Below are 26,635 nucleotides of genomic sequence, written 5' to 3'. Positions count from 1 at the left end.
AGGTGTTGGGTTTGTAAAAATAAATGAAGAGTGGTACAGCAGCAGGCCAGCTTAAACTCAGTGACACTGGACAGGGACCCAGAACAAAAGAAATCCCCAATAAATTATCTTTGAGACAAGTAAGTGCCTTACCTGTGCCTTGCTCATGCCTCTTGGTCCAATGGGGTTATTTTTGGTCTGGATCTTTAACATCTTACTGAGGTCCCTGCAGGAAGGCTGTAAATGGTTCTTGTGAAGTTGCAGCTTCTGCTAACAGTTGTTGTCGCCTTATCACCTAGTACACTCGCTCGCTTGCAGAGCATGGGAAACTAAAAAAGCCCAAGAGTTAGGATAAACATATTTACAAACAATAAAAACAACAGTGTTATCAATATTCTTCCTGTACTAAAGACAAAACACAGCAATGTACCAGCTACTAGGAAAAATACTAAGAAAACTAATTTTGGCTGTGAAGGTGTAAATTCGTGGTTTGCAGCCTGAGCAAGTACAGCTAAACAAACAGTATACTAAATCATACAGAATTACAACTCTATGTAACTTTCTGCTGAAAATTTATTCATGGTAAACAGCTACTATCTTTCAATACATGTCTTGGAACTTCTGGTTTGGTCTGAATGTAGCCAAAACATTTTTCTAGACATGGACTGTCAGTGGGTAGAAATGGCACCTYGGAGAGCATTGTCAGATGTCAGCCCAAAAGGCAAAGGCTTCTGTCTCTGAAAGAGTTTAAAGCAAAGGCCCCAAAAGGCAGGGAGTAAGGACATGTTATTGTGGCTTAAGAAAAAAAACAACTGACTTGCCATTGCCAGGGAGTAAAAATCTACTAAGAATACATTTTTTTACCTTGACTGTACAGTGGAAGTATGTGGGAAGGGGGCTGGAAGTGTGTTGTCTGAGTGAGATGAAGGAACAGAGCATAGAGGTTTGTATGAATGGCTGGAAGGCACTTGCTGCCAACTAAGTGCTGAACAGAGAGTTGTTTTAAATTACTTACCTGGGCGATGTGCCTCCTCTTAGGCAGCAGCTGGTGCCTACAGGAGAGAGATCATTGTCCTGCAGCAATCCAATGTTTGGAGGGGAGATACTGGAGGAGAATACAGCTCTGTTCTTCAGGCATCTTTGGTCAAACCTAGCAGCAGCTCTGGCCTGATGGAAATGCTGGCTTGTGGCACTGCTGGAGCCCTGTCCCGGGTATCTGGACAGTGGACTGGCTGCTGCGCCGGAGCTGGGCGCGCAGGCAGAGGCAAGCTGGGGACAAATCCCGCGGGGGTGGGGGCAGCGGAGGGCAGCAGCAGGTGTGCGGAAATAGTGGCCKCCCCGCACCGGCGAAAAGCCTTCCGTGGCGCGGCTCTCTCCCCGTTCCATCGCCACCCGCGCGTTCGCAGGCTGGCACCGGGAGCCCGGCTGGCGGCTCGGGGCTGCGGGGGGCGCTGTCCGTGCGCGGTGCGGGTGCGCGGTGTCCGGTGCCCGCGGCCGGAGCGGTGCCCGTGGCCGGAGCGGCGATGGGCTCCCGCCTGCGGGTTGCCGCGCTCTGCGGGGCGGCGCTGGTCCTGGCGGGCGGCACGGTGGCGGCGGTCCGGGTCTGGGCCCGCCTGCGGAGCCGCGTCGCGCTGCCCGCCTCCTCTGCAGCCGCCGCTGCCGCCGCCGATCAGGTAACSGGGCCGGGTCGGGGCGGCGGGCGAGGCCGCGGGGTCGGAGAGCTCACGCAGGGCCGCCCGGGGACTCGGCGGGGCAGCGCCGTCCCTCCCCGCCCGCCTCGGGGCTACCGCGACCTGGTCCCCGGCGCTCCCCGGCGGCGCTCGGGCCGCGGCGGGGCGGGGGCCGGGCCGGGGCCTCTCTCCCCGCTGTCCTGTCCCGCAGTACCCGGGGCCGGCCCATGTTCCAGCGATCCCCCATCGCCGCGGCCGTGCGCTTCTGCCACAGGAGCCCGGCGGGCATCTTCCGCCTCTTCACCGCCAAGTGGCTTTTGCTGTGCCCTCCAGGCCCCTCGTTCAGCCTCTTCCTTTCCCCGAGCCCTACTAAGCTTTGCTCTTGCGCCGGCTGCCCGGGTAAATGTGCTGCCCCTCGCTTTGCAGGGTAAAGGACACGGTAAGCAGATCCTGGTGCTGGGCCTGGATGGGGCTGGGAAGACCAGCATTCTCCACTCCCTTGCAACTAACCGCGTCAAGCGCAGCGTGGCTCCCACCGAGGGCTTCAATGCCATCTGCATCAACACCGAAGAGTCCCAGATGGAGTTTCTGGAGAGTGAGTGAACCTGTTTTCATATTGAACATAACATAAGTTCCTGGCTTGTGCCCTAGGGATCAGGCACGTATTTTAAAAGCTCAATATCCCCACGTCTGCTTCAATAATGTGAAGTTGTGATTATTTTCTCCTTGGGGATTCTGCTTTCCTACCCAGCCTCTTTGAACGAGAAGACACAGTGGTGGTAGAGAGCAATTTTCATTCAGCCCTGACATCCTGGSAATTCTGCTCCCAGAGAGAGGAGGGTAATAAGTCTGATTGGGTGAAACCAGCAGAGGTTTCCCCAATAAGGCCTTGTGGTTCATAGCTGCTGTACTGCTTCTCCTTGGTGCTGTATGCCTGGCAAAGGGCAAGAGCTACAGAGGAATAAATAATAAGTGAAAGAGCAGAGGGGAAAGAGGAAAGCTTTGTACCCTTTCTGTTCAAAAGCCTCATTAGTGGTGTTTTCTAGTCTTTAACAGCTTTTGAATGTCTGTAGCATTTTGTCAAAATTTCTTTGCTGTCCTTAGCTCTGGTTTTGGAATATTGTCTGTGCCTGCAGAGGGCATTGCCTGTGATGCCTTTGGGGCAWCACAGCTGCTTGAGGTGCTGATGGCAAAGGTGAAGGCCCCCGGGTCAGGTCCATCTCTGGTACAGAGAGGCTGATGTTCCGGCCTCATCTGTGGAGGCAGGAGCTGCCCATTGCTTCCTGCTGTTTCTGCACAGCTAACCCATAGCTGTTCTGTTACAGGTAAGTTTCTGGGGCATGAGGATGAGGCCACTAAGGCAGAGTTCCATTCCCAGTCTTATGGCCCTAGGAGTCTCTGCAGTGGCTTGGGGWAATCATCTTTAGAGAGATGCTTGTAGTCTATGCCCCTCACCTGGTAGATAAGAGGGTGTCTCCTACTGGGATGTGCTTTGCTTATCAGAGCCCAGAGAAGCTCACAGTGTCTCTGCTCCTGCCTGGGGTCGGCCTGGGCCCAGCACTGTGCACACCACAGCAGAACCTGTTGTTTCTGAGTCGTCCTTCCCTCTCTGGTCCAGGTTGATAGTGGCTGAGATGTGATGGCTGCGATCTGACCCATGGGAAATGCAATGTCTCAGGCCAGTTTCAGCCAGGTAAATCCGTGCATGGCTCTCTAATCTGGTTACTTATCCAGTCGGTACATTGCCTAGTCCAGGGGTTAGCAGCCTATGCCGTGATCACATGGCACGAGGTGATCAGCAAACAGCAGGGGTTTTATTTTGCGGACTTAGACAGGTGGGAAACTGTTCTTTTCTTTGTACCAGCATACAGATAACTGGGTGGTATCTGGCCTAGTGGTATCTTGCAAGGCATAGGAGCTCCTGCTTCCACTGAGTTCCTATAGGTTTGAGAAAAAATAAATGTTTCTTGTGAGGTTGCTGACCCCTGGGTTATGCTATGCATGAATACACTTAACAAAGGCAGCAGTGCTGAGCCCCTGCAGTATCACAGTACGGAATCGGGGGCTTGTGTCCCAAGCATTACGTGTCAGTCACAGTCCTTTGGCTCCTTTCCACAGTGGCAGACTTGCAGTTCTGCCTCCAGGTAAGCTGGGGCACTTGAAGACACAGGCATGCTCTAGTGGGAAATGTTGCTTCCCTTTCAATATTTTTGAAGCCACTGAGCCCTTCTGACTTAAGTGAAAGCAAAATTATTTTGAAACAGAACAGTCATGGAGGGCAGTGAAAGATGACTGACCAGCAAGTCGTTTCTGAAAAGAGCTCCTGTGTAAGGCAGGAGACAGTTATGCAGGAACCCCCGATATACAGCTTTGAAAACTTGCTACATTTGAGAGACTCATGCCTGTCTTTTGAACACCTCAGAACTCTTTGAGTGAGTGGTCCTGCAATATACCTGGAGAAGACCTAGAGACCTGAAAACACACCTGAAATACTTGATATACTGATAATTATTCCTTCTGCTGTTAAAACTCAGCAAACTACTAAATTCTTTTCCCCAGATGGGAACAACAGTCTAAAACAATTTGTTTCGCCAGAGAATTGTTTTAAGACTTAGTTTTGAAGGTAGAAAGCTTTCCTCTGTATCCAGCAGAGAAAAGCTTATGTAGAAATTATGGTGTGAAAAAATAACTTCTAAGCATTGCCTGAAGAGTCTGATTTTTATCTCTTCCTTAAGCACCTCTGGTTATTAACAAAGTTGTGGGTGTTTTGAGCTAGTTCTTAGTGTCATACAAATATGATGAGAGCCCTTCACACCTCAGAGCTAAATTTCTCAAATCCTGCTTTGTCTTAAAATGAGATGGGCATGTGAAGATAGGTTATGTAAGGACATTTTGTRTTTATGGACACTGAACCCTTTTCTGCTCTCCTTACTTGCTTAACAGCAAGAACCAACAAGGCAAAAAGAAACTGTAAAGAAACTGAACCCAGAATCCTCTCAAGAGCTTAAAATGGAAAGATTCTTCTTTTTCCCCATCCCCAGAGAATCCATATGCCTTTATGGGAYTTGACTGGGGAAAATAAAGCTGTTTTCAGTCTCATGTGCAGTAGCTCAARTACTTTTGAGTTTTTGGTAACCCCAAATACCTTGGGTTTTCAGCCAAGGGCCTGCTGTCTGTGCCTCTGGGAGCAGTGCTGCTTGAATTACTTGGTGAATCCTGTGCTGCTGTCTTCTCTTCCAGTCGGGGGCAGTGAATCTCTGCGCTCATACTGGAAGATGTACTTGCCCAAAGTGCTGTTGCTGGTCTATGTTGTGGACTCGGCTGATCATGCCCGACTGCCTRTGGCGAAACAGCTGCTTCATCAACTAATCCAGAACAACTCCACCCTGCCTGTGGTGGTTCTGGCCAACAAGCAGGTAAGAGTTCCCTGCTGCTAGCACAGCTTGGGCTGGCAGCAGCTTTGGAAACAGCAACAAAGCCTTTCAAAGGAGGCTTCATGCCTTTAAGGAGGGCACATGGCTGGGAGTCTTTCTGACACACCTGTTCACCACAAAACAAAATAATCTGAGGTTGTTTTGGATCTGCAAGATGCAGGTCCTGTGCTTGGTGAAGATGCAATCAGAGCTGTGGGTGGAAACTGTTGTGCACTTGCAAGGTTTGAGAGTTTCAAGGAAGACCGCTGTTAGATCAGAAGTTGGGTTTCTGTTCTGAGTATCTGCCTAGAAGTACCACTTTAACCAGCAGCAGCTACAAAGGGAAGCACTGTTGTTTGCCTTCAGACTGTCAGGTTAGTTGCTCCTAAGGCTGCTGCTGAAACCTGAGAGAAGGGGAGCAGCTTTCCTCACAAGGCAGTGCTTCCTTCTAATATCTTTGTGAAAGTCTCAGTGATCGGTGCTGTATCWGAAATATAACTGGGCCTCTGGTATAGTCAGATGACACAAGAGTCCAGGGGTTGTAATCACAGAGTTATCAAGCCTCCATGCTCAGTGTGCTCTRTATCATTACCTTCAAAATTTCTAGTAACTAAGGCATGTTACTAGCAGTCATTTGTGTTACTCTTGAAGGSAAGTGTAGGCTTTGGCTTCATCAGACTCAAATGCATCAGAAACACTGGTGGCTAAGAAAGTAGGCAGAGCATGGCTGTTGTACATGTGYCCTATTCTTTTAACTCATTGCTGGGTGCCTGGGGTCTTGGACCAGCAAGGCTTTTGTGTGTCTTGTAAAGGTGGTCTGACATTGTTATCAGAAACACTGGAATTAGTGTAGAAATGGAAACAGAACTGTACCTGTATTTCTTTGGGAAGAAATTGGGTTAGAAATTAACTCTTTCCCCCAAAGCTTTAAAGTACATGGGAAACTGATCTCATAGAAGATACATAAAAATGGTGTCCCAGAGCCTTTGAGACTCTTTCCCTCCCTGGACAAAAGCATTGGGTCAAAGTGGGAATGGTGCCGTGACTTCTTGCAACTAACAGGGTAATTTTATTTTTGTGTAACAGGACCTCGAAGGTGCATATTGCATCACTGATATTCACGATGCTCTGGCTCTGTCTGATATTGGGGATGAGAGGAAGATGTTCTTGATTGGTACCCACGTGGCAGAAGATGGCTCTGAGATCTCCTCCAGCATGAAGGATGCCAAGGAGCTGATAGGGCAGCTGGTTTTGGACACACAATGACAGCTCTTTTCTTACAACATGGTGTTTGCAGCTGAGGGAGAGCAGGTGTTAGCATATGGTCATTTGGCTGTGTGGCAGCTGAAATGTACAGATATGTTTTCCCTGGTGGGTGTGGWATTCCTCTGAAAGTGATACCTAGTTGGAAAGAAAATCTAATTTATAGTGGTGTGAAAATACATTTGAGAAGTAGTCTATTTTTAGCATATTTGTAGGAGATAATTAATATCTCAGGCAGCATATTTAAGGGGAAATATAGCTTAGATGGGCTAGATAGCTTCATGTCAGGTTGAAATCAAGCACTGACTTCCGTGGAAGAAAGTTGCATCCAGTGAATTTAACACAGCTTGATGTCTCAGGTTAAAGTGAAATATGTTTACTTCACAGATTTTACAGAAACCTGTTAAAAATCGTGTTCTGTTAAAAATGAGACCTCACACCCTGACAGTTTAAAGTGCTGCAACTAGTGTTTTTGACAGTGACAACTCTTGTTGCTGTGTTGGACACAGTTGTTAAGGGAGTGGCAAATTGGTAGTCTCTGGAAATTGGGTTGGTTACTGCTTTGTTAGTGGGTAAGAACAAGAAAATGAAAGCAGTAATGATTTAAGTGTTTCTTTGCCTACAGGCAAAAACGGTGTAATTTGAGGTAGTGACTGGATGCATTTAAGTTAAATTGGCAGCAAAGGTGGGAGACTCCTCCATCAAGTTGAGCGGCTTATTTAAGCTTAGTCCAAGATGTCCTCGAGCAAGCAGTCTTACTTGTGCAAACCCTGCTGTTTCTTGACAGTGGTTTCTGTTAGCACAGCAGGTGAMGAAGGTGACAAACTTCTGAGAAGTGTCACTGCCCCAGTGTCCCACGTTTGAAGGACATGACCCAGGAACAGTCCTGTAAAAGACCTGTTTTGCAACCACATCTATTGTACATGGCTTTTATAGTTTTGTCCTTTGTAACAGACGCATAAAGCAGAAAATTCCACCCTAACCACTGGTCCGGGCTGCTCTCTTCTCTCCCAGCTGGGACAAGATGTTGGGATGCGGGAGGCTCCCGAGGGCGCTGTGGGACAGGCACGGTGCCGGGGCGTTGTCAGCCGCGGGCAGAGGCCTTTCGCCGTGGGCCGGGCTCGGGCTGCGGCCGGCAGCACCGTGAGAGTGCCGGGCCCGGCGGGCGGGCGGAGCCGTTGGGCGGGGCGGGGCGAGGCCGGGCCATGGCGGCGTTCGGGGACATCTACGGTGCGTGGGGCCGGGACGGCCGGGCCCGAGCGGGGCCGGGAGCCGCGGGCGGGGCCAGCCCCTCCGCCCAGCCCCGCACCCCGCACCCCGCACCCCGCACCCCGCCGCGGGGGGCTCGGGCAGGGAGGGCTCTCGGGCACGGTGGGCGCCGGCAGGCCCCGGGCACGGTGGGGACAGTGCGGGATGGCGGGCCCGTTGCAGGGCCGTGTCGCTGCCGTCCGGGCACGTGGCTGCAAGTGTCGCCACGTCGCTGGTTTTCCTGTCATCCCGTATCCCCCACCCCACCGCCTTAAAATATGGCAAGTTGTTCTGTACTGGCACCGAGTCCCCGTTTAACACAGCTGCTATTCCCCCAAAGTGCTGAAAACCATAAGGGGGTGGTGCCTACACCGAGTCAGGTGGGAGCCCTCTGACTGCTGGCCACTGGTGCTTGTGCCAGGAGGAGGATGTGGTGCTGGGGTGCTCTATCCTGCAGCTTTGGGGGCTGCCAGCATCACCCRTGAGGAGTAACCACCGTGAGGAGAGGAAGGTACCAGGGAAAAGCAATACAAACATCTGCCAAGCAGTTATCCTAAGGAGATACACAAACTTCGTCTGCCATATGATTATTGCATACTAAAGAGTAGCCAGCCCAGGCTGAAGGTGTTATCAAGTTTTTAAATTCACCTGTTCTTGTCTTTGCAGTTACTTCTTATACATCATCATACACATGTGTACGCCCACGCAGCAGGTAAGAAGCCCTCCCAGCCCCAGCCTTCTGGTGTTCAGGCCATGTCTCTTGAAAGGGCTCAGCTGGGGATTTACACCGAGCAGTGAGTCAATATTTTGGATGACACTGTGATAAACACTTGAGAGGAAATGATGCCCGGTTTTGYCCTTACCTCAGCTTCTGACGAACATCAAACCATCTGGCCCCTTCAAAACGGAAGCTGTCAAGTGTTTGCTTTACAAGGAATTAGTCTCAGAAGGGGTTGATCCCCCTTAAGCAATGAGTCTCCGAATGCTCAGACACCAGAGGGGAGGTTTTTCTGTGGCTGGCTGCAGCAAGGTCTCATTTTCTTTGCTGGGAAGCATGAGCAGGACCAAACAACAAAGCSTCCACCATGGGTGTCTTGTCAGTGAGGTGGTTTAACTCCTTTAAGTTGCAGAGYTGCTGTAGGTACATCCTGTGTGAGGATGCCTATCTAGAGCTTTTGCCATGATAAAAGTAACCTTTTCTTTGTGACTGGAAAAAGAGATTGTCAAGTGAGTTGAGAGACCTGATCTGAATGTACGTGCGACTCGTTCCGTGGCTGGATCATGATGCAAGCTTTGCACGGCAGTGTGGGGCACTAGGGCCATGTGCACGTTGTGCTAGATTTGGCTCTGGCTGTGTGCTGGGTTTGTGCCAGCAGTGGAGGAAAAGCAGTGAGCCTGCTTGCAGAGATAGTGCCAATTCTGCAGCACAGCTCAGCTGGGGGGGCACCTCTGTGCTAATCATTCACCCCCTTGCACCTTTGCAAGGAAAACCCTCTGGGAAGCTGTTTGGGAATAAAGAACTGAAACTAGTTTTTGGTTCCTGAAATGACATCTGCTTTCCTAACCGTGTCCTGTCTTGAACTGGTGGCAGGGGGCCAAAGTCCTACAGGCAGTTGCCTCTGTGGGATCTCAGCAGGAGCTGTGTTTGCAGCGCTGTGGCCCAAGTTAGGCATGMCAGACACCTCACAGGGAGTGGGGCAGGATGCTGTAACAGCAGCCTGCCATTTCAGGGATCTCTGTGGTGCTGAGCTCTCTGGCAAGCATTTGCTAGGGCTTGGCATTTTACCAGCAATGTTAGCCCCATCAGAGAAACCACAGGTGTGTCTGCAAAGCACAGATCATTTTCTGTTGGCAAGTATCTCTGCTGGTGTCCCTGCTCTTCTCTAGCTCTGTGCTGCCTCACTGCCAGGTGATACGGAGGAGGGAAGCAGTGCCCCAGGCTTCCACCTTGTGTGCTTTTTCTGTGGTGGAGCACTTCCACAGCTGCCTGCACAGGGTGCTTYTTTACCAGCTGGCTGTGGGCAGGCACCTGTAGCCTCCATGGGTGGCTRTGGGCTTGGTCTGTGACATCAAGGAGTTGTGTAACATGCTTGTGGCACTGGATCATCTTGTTCTTCTCTCTGTACCAAGGCCCATAAAGTTCAAGCGCTTCCCAGTCACTGGGATTTCAGGCCTCAGCRATGATATATGATCTTCCTGAAAGGTTTTGGTCCATTGTATATTCAGTAAAAAATTCTCCAAAGCTGCTCCTAGGGCAGAGACCATGTATATTCCTATGTCTCTATAGCATCTAGGATCTCTGTGCTAAATGGACTGAAATAAAATACGCTCCTAAAGCCATGTGGGAACACAGTGCTGCCTCCATGGTGCCTTTTAATAAACCACAACAGTGGTCATAACAGGTGTTTGTTCATCAGGGCTCCTATAGGCTGGGAGATCATTCCTCTCCCACCCTCTGAGGTTTCATGGTATGTTATTGACCAGAAAAGTTCCATCCCACTCTCCTAGCCATTTCCCAGGGACCTTGTGGTGAGGGCAGAATTGCCATGTCTCAGCAGTCCAAGAGAAACACCAAAATTCATGGGCTGGTGAGTTTGCCAGATTAAATTGATGGAAAGTACTTGAAGAGAGAGGTCCTTAAAAACACTCTCTCAAGGGAATGGAGGCAAAAGCAGGGGAGTTTGAGAGTGTTTATAAGGCTTTGAGTACAGCATTAGCTTCTTATGCTTTGTTGGTTTAACTATGTGTTTAATGGCACATTTGTCCTCTTCTGCAATTTTGACAGGCTCCATCTGCTTGCAGAACCCAAGCGACAACATGGTGAAAGCAGTCCCGGGTAAGTAGGTGCTCCCCTTGCTCTAGGGCTGGGGATTGACRGGGCTCGGACAGAGAGCCTTGCCCTTTGTCTTGCTGCTGCTTTCCCCTCTGTCTCCAGAAATGCAGACTGAGATGTTTCATGCTTGAAGGGCTCCCCCCAATTTGCTCTTYCCAGTTTTCAATCAAAAAACTGGGCTTGGCTCGAGCCTTGCCTTTGTTGCCCCATCTGATGCGAGCTGCCCAGCTGAGGTGTTGCAGGATAGGAGTGTGTGTGGGTGCAAGGTGACTGGAGCAAGGGAGCCACAGGCTGCTGTATCCTGGAGGACAGAGTCCAGCTTTAGGAACAGAGTTGCTGTCTGCATGTGATGAAGCTACAGCTTGACAAGCCAGGGCAACAGTCCCTAGATAACATCTTCATTATCTGTATCAAAAAAGGCTCCACAAACCCATTGCCTTGCTGTTCCCTGTCCTGATTACCCTGGTACCCTCTCCCACCATGGCCTCTCAGTGAGGGATGAGCAACTGCAAATTTGCCCAAGGCACAGGAGAGTAGCCACTAACCTGCTGTAAAACCTCACCCACTTTCCATGGCACACCCTCACTGTAACATTATTTATTTTTACTGCCGTGCCTGTGGTGTAGTTAGGYGATAATGGTGAGGCAAAAAAAATGCAATCATGAAACTCCCCCAGGGGTTTCAGAGATGTAATGAAATGACCCTTTCTGCACATCCACTGGTAACTRAAACCAGACCTATCACTTGAAGATTTTTCTTTTTTAGTTGACAACAGCCAGCAAGAGAATGTTGGGAAATTCAGTGCCACAGAAAGTGAATGCTCAGGGGGTGGTAGTGGCACTTTGCAGCTATGGGGAGCCATAGGGCGTGTGTGTGTGTGTGTGTGTGTGTGTGTGTGTGTGTGTGTGTGTGTGTGTGTGTTCCATCCTAAGCAGGGAAGGGTAGCCCCAGCAAACACATTTCATGCTTGTGCATGTTTCTAAAATTTCACGACCTTGCTGTTCTTGCTAGGCTTGTGTGGGGAAACCAAGAGACGATATGGCCCCTCTCCGATGGTGCTATGACAGCTCGACCATCTAAAAGAATATTGTCACTGTCCAAGCCCAAGAAAGATTATAGCAAGTATCCATGCAGGTCAGTGACGTGGTTACACATCCTGGGGAAGGAGGTAGCTCAGAGCATATTTTCTGGGTGGGCATACTTGCTCCCAGGGAAAAGGGAGATGCCATCTCCACTCCCAAAAAGGCTGCCCCACAGGTAGCTCCATGGCACTGAAACTCACCAGGCATTTTGTACATGGAGCAGGGGCCATCTGTAGTAGGGAAGAAAGTGCTCTGGGAGCATAGTCACCCTGAGTGCTTGACTTCCAAATGGGGAGGAACTTGGGAGTGCTAAATTTTGATGGCCTTTTATTTCCTCATAGCCACTTCCCAGCTGTGGGAAAGATTTYTGCAGCACGTAGTTGCTGGTTTGATTAGAGCTCTGGGTTCCCATCAGCTGCYAAAGGAGCATGTCTTGATCTCAGTCTCCAAGTACAAGGGAGCGTGTTTGTCTGCTGTAACAAAAATATCCATCCAACATCTCTGCTTTGGTTTAAGTAGACATCATGTGCATGCATTCATTCCTTGATGGAATGTGTGCGTTGCACCTGTGAGTRCAGAGGAACTGTCCCTAGAGTGTTCCCTGCCCTAGTGGGGCTGGTGCAGCCCAGCCAGGTACCTGGACACAGTTAATGATCTCCTGCATCCTCTTGGAGTTTGACCTAAACCTTTAAGATAAGGTTAGGAACAGAGAAGTCTTGCAGYGTTCTGCTGCTGGAAGGAATGCAGGTCTCTTGCCTTGAGAGAGAAGGTGAGAAAGAAGAAAACCTCTGCTGTCACTGCATGTTGAAAAACTGGACCACATTTTGGCATCGTTTCAGCATTGGAGTGAAAAGTGAYGTAAAAAGTACAAATGGTATTGGTGCTGGGTGATGCTGCATTGCTCGAAGCAAGCCATCTTTAGCTCTGTTGAAGATGAAGCTCTTTTGGAGTCAGGATGGTGGTTGCTAGTCTCATTCCCTAGCAGTGAGAATGGAGATGAAACTGTATACGCAGCAGGCATGGATGTTTAACCAAACTTAGGATGCTATCTGCCAGGATCATGTTCTCTTTCAGTTGCCTTTTGCTAACTTGCCATTCCTCAAAATCCTTCTTTTGTACAGGTGCAAGCCAGTGTTTGGTGGGCGCGCACCGTTAGCAAAGTTTGGCTACCCTTCTGAACGCCTGCTGAGGTTGTCTGAACCTAAAAAATACCACCCGGATTTCCTGCAGTACAGGTGAGAGGCTACAAAGCCTAGARGGTGCTGTAGGTAGGGCCTTGGGCCTGGTAGCATCAGGGCAGCTTCAAAGTAATAAATGCAGAAACAGACGATGAGTAAATGAAAGGCAAAATGCGGAACAGCATYTCTGCTGGGTTTAGAATTTCTGGACTCTCATGGGATGAGTTCTGCACTGGAAATGGCTGTGAGACAAAGCTGCCTTCTACTGCAGCAAATGTGAGGCTTAGACATCCCAGCTGCAGCACAAGTGGGGAACATCTGTGAGTGGCAGTGCCATGACTCTCTGTTTCCAGATCCCGTGAGACCCCTGACTGGTCTGTGTCCCAGGCTGCGCAGAACTACACTGCCTCCGAGCGCATTGTGGAGCTTGCTCGGCCAAAGCCAGTGCACCCAGATTTCGTGCCACCCAGAGAGGTGAGGAGGAGGTTGAGTGAGATTTGGAGGCTACAGGGATGCAGCAAACTGTCCTGAGGAGTTTTTGCATCCTGTATCYTACTCCTGGATGTGCCCAGTGTGTGCTCTGGAGGGGAGAAACTGTCTGCTTTTGCTGGGGTTTATATCACTGAGAGAAACTGCCTTTGCRGAGAGGAATGTTGTCTTTGCAAATCTGCTGGGAGACAAAAAACAGCCAGGTTGGAGCAGCCTCATTTATCAGGAGAGCCAAGGGAGGCATCTGGGCTGCATCCTCTGACAAAACAGCCTGGGAAAGTGGAAAAATCTGATAGAAGTGGYGTGTTTAGCTCTTAGGGAGTATAGTCATGTTTGTAGTTGGACAGCTGGGCTCCTATCCATGCACACAGGGGGTATGAGATAGCAAACACTGTGTATTTTAACTGTGTTTTACCAGAARCCTAGTTTAGAGATATTTTTCTGAACTTTTTCTCTTAGGTGGGTCATTGCTTTGGCAGGGATGAAAGGGCTTGGAGCAATCTCAGATTACACTCATTTCCATGGCAAAGGCTAGGTCTTCTGGATGCAGCCTCTGGGGCTAGGAAATGGGAGGCTGGGCTGGAGCAGGACTGGGCAACAGTAACCCTGTGACAAAATAGGGGAAGAAGTCCCCTGCTGGAGAACTAATAATTTTTTTCTGTGGAAATGCAGTTAACTGTACCACTGAGTTTACCCTGAAATCTTAGTGTCTCTCCAGGGAAGCAGGGAAGTTATTTAATTCAGCCAGGAGGGTGAATATAAAAAACATGAAAGAAATTTCTCTGCACTTTTACCTAGCTACACGGGCTCTCATTACAGGCACTCCCCTTCTGGCTATGAGTGGGTGACAGGTGGGGGATCCCCACAGCACCAAAATTACCTMATAGTTCCAGTGAAAGAAAAATAATGGGTTCTGGAAAAGTAAGAGTAACCGTGTCTGCAGAGGAAGGATGCTGGGATGCTCATCCATGTGAAGAGGGGAGCATGTCCCTGTGGGTTACTGTACAAGCTCAGTACAGTACATCARAGGGATGTCTGCACATCCCTCCCCCATTCTGGACCCATGCAGGTGCCAGTACCAGTTTCCAGCTTTGCGATCTCAGCCAATGCAACGGTGCGGGTCCAGCAACTYGCAGAGCCCTTGATCAGGGAGCTGCCCTGCTGCTCTACGCACAGCCATCCTGCTTCTCTTGTCCCTCCGGTAAGGCAGCATCACCCAGGACCCTACACGGACAGGACTCTTGGCAGAGGAGAGGACACRGGTGCTCGGTCACTCGTGGCTCTCTTCATGGCAGTCCTGGCTGTGCTGCTCCGTGAGGCTGGCGTAGCTGCTTCCTGAGCTGGAAAGCAGGACTTGTGCTCCATGCAGAGCATGAACTGACTCATAGCAGATATCCCCAGAGAATTGCAGAGCTATGCCTAGCTTGCACTTGTGGGGATGGGGAGAGGTGGACAAGCATCTAACTGGTATCTCCAGAGCTGGGGGTGGGTTGGACAAAGGGCTGTGAGTAAGAGGAGGCTGTAGGGCAGGCTGTGGGACTGGGCAGGCAGTGATTTCTCCTCCTGCGGTTTGTCTGGTGCCAAACAGATGAGGACAGCATTGTGTCCCATCTGTGTGTGATCAGTGGCTGTGAACCTGGGTACTCTGAGTTAGTTACAGGCTGACGACCCTCGAATGCCACGAGCACCTGTAAGGACCTTCCTCCCCATTTTTCCACAGGTTTCCAAGTCAGCTCAGAAGGCAGTTGCAAGTGCCCGAACCATTGAGCTGGCTAAGCCAAAACCAGTCCCTGCCAAGTTTGCACCTCCACGTGATCCTGAGTGGCCCGTGACCGAGGCTGCCAAGCGTGCAGTGGCTACACCAAGACTTCTGGAGCTGGCCCAGCCTGCAAAAAGGTAAGTTCTGTTTCCCTGTCACAGGGAAATGATCAGCTTCCATCCCATTTTGTGTGGCTCATGACACCTTGTTGATCTGTKTTTGGCCAGAGAGATTAGGCTACTGCTCTTCCACTTCCAAAATGCTTGAATTTTATATGTCTGGATGTGTTAATGCTACGTGGATTGCAGTTTTAAAAGCCCTTTTGAGGTGGAAGGAGAGTCAAAAGAGAAGACAGAGAATTTTCTAATTCCGGGAGGAATTACTGGTTGGCACTTCTTATTAATTGCAATTGTAAAAAGCAATCAACTGGCAAAGGGCACAGTGTAGCACATTCCTGTTGCCCAGCATGATGCGGCTGGCCTCCATCCAGKCCGCCGGGAGTGCTGGGGAGGATGTTTCACAGAGGCTGAGGGAATGCCTGGCTCTAGTGGCTGAGAGAGATGTCTCTCCTGATGACAGCAGCAGAGGTGTGGCTTCCTTGGTCCTCCCTCGACAGGGAAGGGCAGGCTTAGGTGGAGGTGTGGCAGCTGGCAGGCAGCTGACAGCTGTCCCTGCTCCAGTCAGGATTGACCATCCTTACCCTCTCTCCTCCAGACCTCGTCTGGGCCTGTCATTCAACCCAGATGCATTCAAAGTGAAGGAGGCTGCTAAGAAGGCAGTTTGTACTCCACGGCTCAACGAACTTGCTCAACCAGTCAGACGCTAAGAAGCTTCCCCAAAAATGTTCCTTCCGGCTGCCCACATCACCCTCTGCAACATGTCTCTCTGGGCTGTGCTGTGGCTGGAAAATCTACTTGAACACAGCACAGGGGCAGCACTCAGCAAGAGCACTTTCTGGAAATTCAAATAAAGTCATCGTTCCTTTAAAACAGTCATCAGGGAAAATTGACAGAATTTGACCTAATGTGGGAAGACTCACTCCTTGGGATGGGTTATGTTTGGAGTTTCTCTCTTGATTGTTTTGGTGTAATAGTTTAAGAAGTAATGAAAGAACTGCTGGCAGTTGGCAGCACAGGAACTGTCCTTTTACACAGAGAAGTGTGGCAAACCAAACCCAAGAGCACACAGTAAGTTGATTCAACACAGCTCCTGAATTTGGGCTTAAAATTTTTCGTAAAGTTGAAACATCTCCTTACTGACACTCAAAAGTTTTGTGCTTGTGACAGAAACAGAAACACAAAAGACTACAGTGTATGGCTTGGGTTTGGGGCCTGTTTTCTCAAATGCCTGGAGAACAGGCAGATCCAGTTACATATCTGGGTTGAATCTGTGTGGTTCCGATACTCAGTTGTGCGATACTGGGCAAAGAAAGAGAGTTCTGCATTGGAATTTTTGGATGCTACCTCAAAAAAAAACAACCAGAATTCCCCTCAGTGTAAGACAGAAGGCACATTTCAAAGGCTAARCAGATAACAGGTATTGATGCCAGAGTCTGCAGAACGAATTCTGAGCTCCAGTCAGGTCTGGGTRTGAGTCAGTTTGGCAGCTGGATTGCAGGGGAACATAGCCTGTCTGGGGCATGGCACAAGGGAGAATGCTTTTATCTRTTTCCTACAAGGTCAGTGTGTTTTGCACTGGCAGCCCAACCAATGKCGACAGGCTGGAGATACTGAGGCAAGAAATGCTCACCAGTAAGGGACAAAAGCCACAACTGAAAGCATATGGCAGTTTCAGGGCCAATGTATTTTAATCTTCCCTGTGTTAAGCTGATTCTTCTTCCAAAGGAGTAKAGGCAGGTGACCACAAACCAGAAGGGGATTAATCAGAGGATCCATTAATTGATTCCATAAATAATCCACTAAGCAGAGGACTTTTGAAGTCTTTTGAACAAGGTAAGGTCACTGGGCAATGATGCTGGTTATTTTTAGAGCAGGCATTGTCCTGTGTCAGGGTGGATGAGTTTGGACGCTGTGCAAGAGCCCCAGTTCAACTGCATTCCTCAGGCATGACAATGGCCAGGAGGAGACTGGGATCTCCCCTTCAAGTCCCCACCCTGTGGGGGAACCCCTGCACCACCAGCCACCCCCGGGATTAGGTGGGGCTGTGTGGGCTGCCATGCATGGACTCACAGGTGCCCTAGGAGACAAGGCTGCCCATGTYTGTCCCTGTGGCAAGAGGGACAACCCACAGTACCCACCGAGGTTGTCTGGGAGAAATGTTGCCCTCCTGGAGAAAGGAGTCTGCCTCCTGTCATTGGGGCAGGGAGCACAAGCAGGGACATAACACAACTCCTCTMATCAAAAAATGTTGGGTTTTTATTATTGCATTGGGAAAAACCCAAAACAAACCACAAGTTCTTTCTATTTGGTCACCTTTAGCAGAAAGATAAAAGAGACATTCAAGGGATGCTTGGCTTGGTCTGATTATGGTGTAGACACTTGGCTTGCCAGTATCCAGAGCTGATTCAGGTATGCTGAGCCAAACAAGGTCACTTGAACAACATGCCCAGTTTTCCAGATGCCCTACTCTCTGGATCATTTGTACCTTAAAGCTAGCACACATACTTTGYCTCTGGGGATTGTAAGGAAAAGGAATCTTTATTTCTTCATCTATATTTGAACATGTGGCAAGCCTGGGACAAGGGTATTAAATGGCCTTTCCTTGTGCAGCTGCTGTTAATAGATTGGAATCACTAGACAGGTTATCAGCCATCAAACGTATACACACACTTGTTTATATATATATAAAATGGGGTTTTTTTTCTGATTATGTACATGTTAAATAAAACATTAAATAGCAGAGTATTACTTTGTATCGCACAACCTATTGCAACAGAAGAACCCCAAGGAAACCCATTCTGAAGAACTTCACCATCCTTTATAAGAGGTGAGGGAATTGGAGCAGCATCCTCTAGTCCCTGACAGACCCRCTTTCTGAGGGCAGCCCTTCAGACTTCCTCCACTCTGCCAGGCGCTGCTTGAACCATTTCTGGAGAGAAGGACAAAACAGAGATTGAGTGCACTAGGCAGAGAAAACCCTCTGAATAACTTTGCTAAAGGTGCAGATGTGGTCAGCACATGGGACCAGGTGAGGGGACCAGCACCTCGTGGTGCTGCTGCCTTGTAGCAAGGTGCTGTCCCCAAGCAGTACAGGCAGCAGGACAGTCACTCCTGGCTGAATGGTCTATAATGTGTGCACCTCTTTCAAATTCATTTGTCATGCTCACTTTAGACCTTGACAGCAAGGGTGAGTCCTTTTTTAATTGCTATGAGTCCGGGTTCTTCTTTCAAATAGAGTAAGAGATTGGATAAGGAGCTGATGGTKCCTGTTTAAATGACTGGAGCAGTGAAACAATCACTTGCAGGTCCAAAACTGACGGGAATCAGAAGCTCACCTATTTCAGAAAGCATGAGAGGAACAGCACAGTGGCTCTCAACAAATTTAAGAACAAATATATTTTAAATATTGTTTAAAAATTGTCTTAGTCTTTAAGTGATATGCATGTCCATGTTAGTAACTTTGTACTACATCTATAGTAAATTATCTGCTGCAAGYCCACTCCAAGAGCTGCTGATAGCACTTCAACACAGCCACAATTAAAAATATTAGATAAAATGCACCTGATTAAAGCMACACTACCTAAGAAGAAAAGTAAGAAAAGGGATATAACTCATGTGCCGGAAGCATAGCTCAGCCTTTTGTTTGGCAGTGTGCCAGTGATTCCTTTTGTTGCAGCTCATTTTGTTGCTATATTTGTTCATRGCTATTTTTGAAGCTATTATGGTCAGTAATGATACGACCACGGTGCTCTCTACAAGTGTCTCTTGCACTCATAATGCTTTCGATCACATCCAGTCACTGGCCTCCTCCCAAAAATTTCACTTTCTGTCCTAAAYCATCATCTCCTCTTTGCATCTCATTGTTACTGAATTTTTTATTAAAATGGCTGCTATTTCTAGCCCATAGAGCACTCCAGATGTCAGGAGCGACGATTCTCTGTGTTCTGCGCAATGCAGGCCCTTTGCAGCTCACCACCTCAGTCTTGATCCTGTCCCTAACATGACCTTCATCTCCAGATCTCTGGGAGCATTCTAAATTAGTGGAAAAAGATGGCTATCAGGGAAGATTTTAAGACATCTACTGTGGTGGCCTAGGCATATATGGCCTGTTTACAACTTGCTGTAGGAAAAAAAAAAAGAACAGTGCCATCTCTATGGAGAAAAAGGTATTTTAGGGCTACTGCCTCCTTGCTGCCTCAAACAACAGTGATTGATACTTGCCTGTCACCAAGGCACAGTCCACTCCAGCCAAGGACTGTCAGTGCAATGGATGCTGTCCCAGCATCTTTCCCTGGGACAGGCTAAATGCTGACATCGCCTGCTCGCCTTCTCTATCCCTTTGGCTTTGCTGTGGGAGAGCCAGGCTTGGCAGCTCTCTGCAAACTGCTGCTAATTTCCCAGTGGGCTGGATTTCTTTTCTATACCCATAAACGCTGCTGTGGGTCTAGTAAACACCTGCATCACAATGAGCTGCACTGCCACCTGAAGGAACTGGGAAGAAGCCGTTTGCTTCTGCCRCCCATGGTAGCCTGCAGGTAGCCAGATGGAGCGCGGGGCTGGCTGGAATTCCCRGCCAGTGGCAGCTGTCCCTATGGGGGGGTATTTGGAGGCCTCCATGTCTCCTGGAGAGGCTGACAGACTTGCCTGACATCTGGGCTTGGGGACACTGAGGGGAAGGTGCACAGCTTRAGCATGTCCTACAGCACATCCTGCAGGAATTGCATCTATCCTGTATCTGTTTGAAGATTACTGTAGTTTCTTCAGAACTTAAAAACCAGTTTGTGCATCCAAGACTATCAGAAATAGTTTGGAAGAACAGCCTGCATGGGTTGTATATTCCGGAGCAGAAAGGATGTGGGGGTACAGGGAGGGGCTGTGTTGCAGTAGAGCTCAGTGGGTGAGGTGTGGGGTTAGGGGTGTGCCAGGGGTTGCAGAGGTGCAGAGGAGACTTGTGGGTGCAGTAAGGAGCGTGCAGGGTGCACAGCTTGCAGGGAATGCGAGCAGGGAGCACCCGGGGCACACAGAGGAGTGCAGGCGGTGTGGGGGCGGCGTGAGAGGGGCAGGGGCTGCTRTAGGAAGCCTGTGTGGGGGACACATGGTGCAGGTGTGTGACAGAGAGAACAGGACAGGACAGGCAGGAGATGTGGGGGGAGTGTGTGGGGCACAGAGGCATGCAGGGGGAGCAGGGCTGGTGCCATGGGAGGGATGAGGGGCACACACTCACCAGGGTCTGCTCCTCGGACAGCCCGGTCTCAGCTGCGATGAGGCACAGCGTGGTGGGGTCAGGATGCTTGTTCACCTTGCAGAAGTGGTGCTCCAGGATCTCCAGCTGCTCCTCAGTGGGAATCACTGGCTTTTCCATGGCTATCTCCTCCTGGGGCAGGGCTATGGGGCCAGGCACTGCGGAGAGGGGCCGCTGTCATTGCTCAAGCTGGGAATGGCCAGTGGGGCCACACTTGCTGAGCCCYAGATTTGCCATCCCTGTTCCCACCAGCCCCCCCTCCCCAGAGGCCTCTGCCTGTGGCAGGGCACRACTCCCTTCTCGCAGACATGCCAGGGAGCTCAGCTGGGAGCGCCAGCCCCCAGCACCTCCTGTCTCAGCTCCTCAGTGCAGCCACCACATGCCAGCAGTGCCCAGCGCGGAGCTGCCTCACTCACCATCCTCAGCTGGCAGGAAGCTGCAGGCTGCTCAGCACTCCCCTGGTGCTGTATTTATAGCCAGTGTGACTCCCATGGGAACGATTCCTGTTTACAGCCGTATTTAGGCCTGGGCGTCACTTAGGAGTGATGTCACAGCAATGGGCATGTTCAGGGGGTTAATTTAAAGATATTAGTTAAAAAACATTTGTCCTCTGGGTGAAGGGACAATATCTGGCATCTAGCCTAGTGGGTTGCTGTTCTTTGTTTCCCTGCCTCCAGTGATCAGGCAAGTTTGCAAAGGAATAACAAAATAGAGAATACAAGATCTTCTGGGAGCATAGTCTTAGACCCGGCAATTACTGTATTTCCCCTCCAGATCTGTGTCCTGGTCCTCTCAGCAGTGTGGCCAGATGTCACACAGTGCTGGCTATGAGAAGATGAGCTGCATTGTTCCAAGTAGTATTTAATRTTACCACACATGGGCATAAAGTGCCAGTGCTATTGCTCCTGAGCATCACTGAACTGGTTGGTTGGCTGGTTTTTGGTGCAGAAGTGAAGGGTCAGTCCTCAGAGGACTGTACCCAGTGCATGTCTGTTGCTCCAGCACTCACTGACTCTGWCTGTGGTCAGTGCTAGACACCCCCAGCAGCGGCAGAAGCAAGAAGCCCATGTTTTCCTCCAGAGTAACATTTGTCCCAGTGTTTTCCCCAAATTACATTTGTCCCGTACTTTGCATAATCTCTGGAAGACTTGGCCCAAAAGCACAAGCAAAACAAATAAGTGCATCTTGGGTCAGTCACACACCTCTCTTCTGCCGGGCTCCAGGTTCATTCCCGTGTGACAGAGGGTCGAGTTTGCCAGTTCAGTCAACTAAACCACAAGGCACTGCCCCCACACAACATGCACAAGTCCCTTGATGCTGAATCACTGTGGTGTTTCCAAAACCAGGGTGGGGTACTGGCAGGGGAGGAGCTGGTTGCAAAAATGTGGCCTTTCTTGATCTGCTCTCCTGCTGTCCCAGCTGCCTGGCCCATCTCTGTCAGGTTGGTGTTGCTGGCTCTCCAGTGCCACCAGGAGCCCTTGGTACACCTAGGGACTCCTGTGGGCCATCTGCTGCAGACCTGCCTTGCCTCCACATTGCAGTCCAGCTTCTCCTTCCCTTTGGCTCTGGGATATATCCCCGGAGCATCCATCATGCTGCACTCCTACTSCATAGGTTTAAACCCAGCTGATTCCTTGGTTGACTGGTAACCAAGTCTGAAGGTACCCTAGGGTATTTCACTTGCTGACAGAACTGCTASGATGGAGCTCAGCTTCCAAACTGTCTTGCAGCTTGCAAAGAGGCAGGCTYAGTGAGAGGCTGGAGAGGTCCTCTKCTTTGAACTTTACCTCATAAAGCAAAGATCCCCCTGAGCCTCGTCTGCACAAAGTGCTTTGACTAATAAAATAATCCTTTTGGCRTTTGAGTAGGGGCTTATAAATAGACCAGGGCTGGTTGTGAAACAGCCCACTCTRCTTGAGTCACTTGGCAAATACGGATTGTAACACAGTGGTTGCGTAACACTGGAGCACCTCGGAGCGCCACGGAGTGCTGGTGGGCAGTGTCACCCACCGGCCCTGGGTGGACTGGGGAAAGCCATCTTTAACCCCAGGTACTGCAAGCCCTTGTCTGCAGTGTGTTGCAGCTSCCCGAGTTTTCCTGGGGTCGGCTCAGTTCAGAAGCATCCATATAGGAAACGGGTAGATAGACATGATTCAATCCCTCATGCACGTGAGGTAGTAGGAGTCTGTGGAATGCTGCTCACCTACCTTAGGCAACTGGAAAAGAGATGCAGGGAGACCTCTGGAAAAGATGCAGGGGTAGAAGGAGGTCCCCTGGACTTGAAGTGCTGCTCTCCAGCACTGTAGCTGCCAGGCTCTCCATGAGGTCAAAATGCAGATGAGGCCAAGCTCAACCCACAAGTTGCCAAGTCCTGCCTCTCCTCCTTGCCCAGCACACCACTGAGCCACCTGCCCTTCTCACAGAAAACCCAGCCACACAGGGTTCCTCATCACCTCCAGATTATGCACCTAGCCTRGGCCACCAGCAGCAACATGCCTTGGCAGCTCATAAATCACTGCAGCCTGCCACATTAAGGTCCATTGATGTGTGTGCATGGATTTACATAGGGAACACACKCTTCAACTTTCATGTTTCACCTACACAGCTATTTCTGCTTCTGATTATCTCCAGGCTCCTGAGGCATTTCCCCATAGGACACAATATTTGCTACCTGCTGGCAGCTCAGGGTGCCCCAGCATGCAGGATGTGATGCCTGATGGCTTTTTTTTTGTGTGTCCCCTCTATCCCTGCTCTGGAAGGAGAACAGTTTTTACCTCTCAAGGTTGTGAGATGGGTTTCAGGAAAAGGAAAAACCCTGGGACTCCTAGAGGGCTTTGCAGGGCTTTCCCCACATCACTCCACTAGGTCCTGGAGGCATTCAGGAGCCACGTGGCCCCTGTGCAGCATATGGCCTCCAGCACTTGGCACCTCTTGGGTGCTAAAAACTGGGGGTATGYGTCAAGACTTGAGGGCACCAGGAGTGCCTAAATGCCCTGACTGGCCCTATTTGGACTACTACTCACCTACCTACTATCTAAATGAAGCTATGTTTAAACCCAGGACTGCAGGCTGGCCTTGGGGCTGCCCAGGAGCTCTCCTCTGTATAGGAAAGGTGACTGTCTCATTAACATTTCTTTAAGCCTGGTAGAAATATGGAGACTCAGCTGTTTGGAGACTCACAGCTGCTGAAAAGCACCACTGCTCATTGCTTTTTCCTGCCTAAATTTTTGACAGCTTTGAAAAAAAAGGCTTTTTCAGTGCAAGGCATGTTAACCATTCAGAAAGGCTGTGGGACTATCATTCAGCTCTGTGAACAGTCCCCTGAGAGCCCCATGTCTGGGGTTTACTCACCCAGGCAAAAATGACAATGCCAGATGCGCTGTCACAGTGAAATCACCACACCTGCTCTGTCCTAAGCGTCAAGCCAAAGACCCCTGGGGAATTCATGCTTGGCTCTGACTGCCTTGGTTTTAGGTGGGGCAATGTGTGAGCAGAAACTTGCAAGTGGTTCAGCGGGTGCCTGGGCTGTGGGTGGCTCCAGCCAGCATTCCTGTATACATGACAGCACCTGGTGCTCCTAGGGTGGCTGATAGGGCATTAAAATGCACCTCCAGGCTCATTTTGGAGACAAAAGGTAATGACTGGTGGACACAAGTTGCAGCAAGAGGAAGTCTTATATATATATATAGTACTCTGCCCAGCTCCCCAGAGATCCCCTGGGGTTACTAGCAGGACTCCTAGCTCTGGCCTGAAACGGGAGAGGACATCTCTCTGTCTCCCAGCATGCTCGCCCAGCACTGCTAGTGCAGTCAGCATTTACTCTCCTGCCACTTTTCCAGAAAAGACATGATCTCTGTTTGCTCAGCTTTGCTTTTTTGAAWAGTAGTCACAATAGCTGGCTGGCTGCACAGCTTTCTAATGATTTACTGCACCCAAAGCCCCTAGAAATCTCTCCAAGCAGTAGCTCCTGCCAAGCTGATGGGGCCTCACAGCCTCTGCTGGGCTTCTTGACCCCTTTCCCAGTGCTCCCACTGTCGGGGCTGGGATGTGACTGGAGGCATCTGCATCTGGTTTTAGCCTGCAGCTATTTCCTGCCACTGCAGGGATCCAAACAGCAGTTCTCAATGCAAACGAGTCCTCTTTCCCTCCCTTACTCTGTTCTGAGCCATGTCCTGTCCTGAGCTTTGCTTGGCCTCCTGCTGTGGGGTGGCTGTGGATAACATCGGCCCGCATGGCGCACAGGATAAGGTGGGACAGAGCCTTTAAAAATAAACCGGGCCCTGCCGTAAATAAGGAAAAAACACCTGTCATGCATCCTGTAAACCACCCGTCCAGCCTTTTAGAAGATAATATCAGATGGAAGCAAAGCAAACAGGAGCACAGCAGCTGCTGCAGCAGAAGCAGGACTCCTGCATGGGGTCTCTCCTCCTGTGTGCCCTTCTGCCCCGGCAATGAGGCTTCCTGCCCTGCTGGGTGCAGCTCCGACCTCCTCAGCGTCAGCACTCACAGGGCTGCTCCTCCCTSCATCCCCGATCCCCAGCTGCAAACCCACCCCAGCAGCCCCAGCTCAAAGCCTGTGCTTACCTGCAGCTGGCAAGGAACCCGAAGTGTGTAAAACAAGAACCCCGCAGGTCCTCGGGTGACTGCTTAAATATCTGCGTGTGCGTGTGACAGGCGGGGACCTGAAAAACCTGCCGCAAATCACAGGAGCTGCCGGGATGCACAGCCACTCTCCGGGCTGGTAATTCAGGTTTGGCACCCGCTGCCCTTGGCAGCGCTCAGCGCGGGCTGTGCGAGAGCGCCGCGGGCTCCCGGTGGCCCGGCAGCTATCCCGTCCCGTCCCGTCCCGTCCCTTCTGCCACGCTCGGGCCCCACGGACGGGGCTGCCGGGGCTGCTTCCTGCGGGGGTACAGGAAGGGTGCAGGCGGGGTGCGGCGGAAACCGCGCTTCGTTGAGCCGAGCCGCAGCCGAGCCCGCCTGTCCCTCCCGGCCGGGCTGCTCCGCTCCCCCGCTGCAAGGAACCGCGCTCCGGGGTGATGGAGCCTGGCAGCGCTCGCTGCTGTGCAGGGCTGGCTTCTCATCCCGCTTTGGCATCTCGCAAATGATGTGTCCAGACTTAACATTCCTGAGTCTGCTGTCATTTCAATCAGCCGTGCGATCCCGCCACGCTGGGTATCRGGGCAGGACTGGGTGCTGGATCTCTCCTGCTGCTGCAGCCCAAGTGCCCTCAGAGACATAGCCTGGCTGGGGATCTTCTACCAAAGACCTCTCCTCGATTAAAGTGCCCAGGAGCCTGCAGTTCCCAGGGGGGGGGGGTTATCTGGAAGCGTTAGAAAACTGCTTAAAAAAAGGCATCTTGTGGGGTGGGGYGCAGCAGGGAGGGGCTGATTTTTCTCTGTAGACAGCTGGAAGGGGATGCTGGAAAATCAGAGAGGCTGAAGAAAAGGCTCATGAAAAATTGAGTATGGCTTTCAATGGCTGAGATTATCTGCCAGAGCAAAACTCAAACTGGCACAAAATGCAAAAAGCTGTGGAGCTGGCTGGAGCCAGAGGCTGGGAGCCCTGACCCTGGGAAGAAGTGACTGGACAAACCCAGGCAAGGAACCTGCCATATGTTTAGCAGTGAGCCAAAACTGTCCTGAAGAGGTTTTGTAATGTTGGGGAAAACATGGGCCAAGGCAAGGGGATTGCAAAGAGATCTGTGCCAAAGGACAGGCAGACCTGTGCCAGTTTTCCAAGCAGGATGACATTGATCAAGCAAGATCAGGGGATAGTTTCACTGCCTGATAAACCAAATGGTGCTGTTCAGTGGCTGCCAGAGGAAGGTTTTGGGGGAAGACTTGATCCTGCATGCCTTGGGCAGGCACCTGGCCAAAGGAATATGCCCTGTTTATCACTGGTGCTAAGCAACAGGAGCACGGGTAGCAATGGGTGCGGACAAGCAGATTGGGCGATGTGTCCGATGGGATGGCTCCAGTGCCTGTGGCTGGGGGCATCAGGGTRCATTCAAGGAGGCTGGAGCAGACTCCTACAGCAGGGCTTAGCCATGGATTTCAACCCCAGTGTGGGAAAGTCTGGGMAGAGGTCCCAAACTGCATAGTGACATGATCTTGGGGGAGCTCTCAGGGGTATTGCTACTCATCTGCCCCATGTCTATGCTTTGCTGTGGCATCTGCTCTTGGCCAGCCTTGGTGACAGGATAGATGGGAAAATATTCTGTCTCAGAAAGATTTTCCTATGTTTGTATGCTGTCTTTTTTTTTTTTTTTTTATCTTCCATGCATGTGGCCCAAGCATTGCAAAATGTGAGTAACCTGGCCCACAGGAACAGGATGGGCTCCTCTCTTCCCTTGTTTATTAC

The 26,635-nt window shown here is 50.5% G+C and overlaps 3 protein-coding genes across 4 annotated transcripts; 2 read left to right on the top strand and 1 right to left on the bottom strand.

The window, feature by feature from the left end:
* The first annotated feature begins 1,459 nt into the window (after positions 1-1,459).
* Positions 1,460-7,307, top strand: ARL9 (ADP ribosylation factor like GTPase 9). The gene is made up of 4 exons (XM_057376581.1): positions 1,460-1,652; positions 2,076-2,244; positions 4,890-5,065; positions 6,149-7,307. Exons 1-4 carry the CDS (start codon positions 1,503-1,505, stop codon positions 6,326-6,328), a joined length of 675 nt encoding a protein of 224 aa, XP_057232564.1. The 5' UTR covers positions 1,460-1,502; the 3' UTR covers positions 6,329-7,307.
* A 210-nt stretch (positions 7,308-7,517) lies between these two features.
* On the top strand, positions 7,518-15,903 carry SPMAP2L (sperm microtubule associated protein 2 like). Of its 2 annotated transcripts, XM_057376556.1 has the most exons (9): positions 7,518-7,555; positions 8,240-8,285; positions 10,359-10,409; positions 11,418-11,540; positions 12,610-12,723; positions 13,020-13,140; positions 14,225-14,356; positions 14,876-15,051; positions 15,629-15,903. In XM_057376556.1, the coding sequence occupies exons 1-9, from the start codon at positions 7,531-7,533 to the stop codon at positions 15,738-15,740; spliced, it is 900 nt and encodes a 299-aa protein (XP_057232539.1). In that variant the 5' UTR covers positions 7,518-7,530; the 3' UTR covers positions 15,741-15,903. The 2 variants fall into 2 exon arrangements, with proteins under 2 accessions (XP_057232539.1, XP_057232531.1); XM_057376548.1 differs by lacking the exon at positions 14,225-14,356.
* A 1,697-nt stretch (positions 15,904-17,600) lies between these two features.
* Positions 17,601-26,426, bottom strand: HOPX (HOP homeobox). The gene is made up of 4 exons (XM_057375359.1): positions 26,369-26,426; positions 24,860-25,351; positions 20,258-20,433; positions 17,601-17,962 (listed from the first exon to the last, which is right to left on the bottom strand). The coding sequence occupies exons 1-4, from the start codon at positions 26,424-26,426 to the stop codon at positions 17,885-17,887; spliced, it is 804 nt and encodes a 267-aa protein (XP_057231342.1). The 3' UTR covers positions 17,601-17,884.
* Positions 26,427-26,635: the final 209 nt, after the last annotated feature.

Source organism: Malurus melanocephalus, unplaced genomic scaffold (assembly GCF_030028575.1).
Source record: "Malurus melanocephalus ecotype Western Australia unplaced genomic scaffold, MMel_1.1 scaffold_9, whole genome shotgun sequence".
Classification (NCBI taxonomy): Eukaryota; Metazoa; Chordata; class Aves; order Passeriformes; family Maluridae; genus Malurus; species Malurus melanocephalus.
This window is presented reverse-complemented; position numbering and strand designations above follow the sequence as displayed.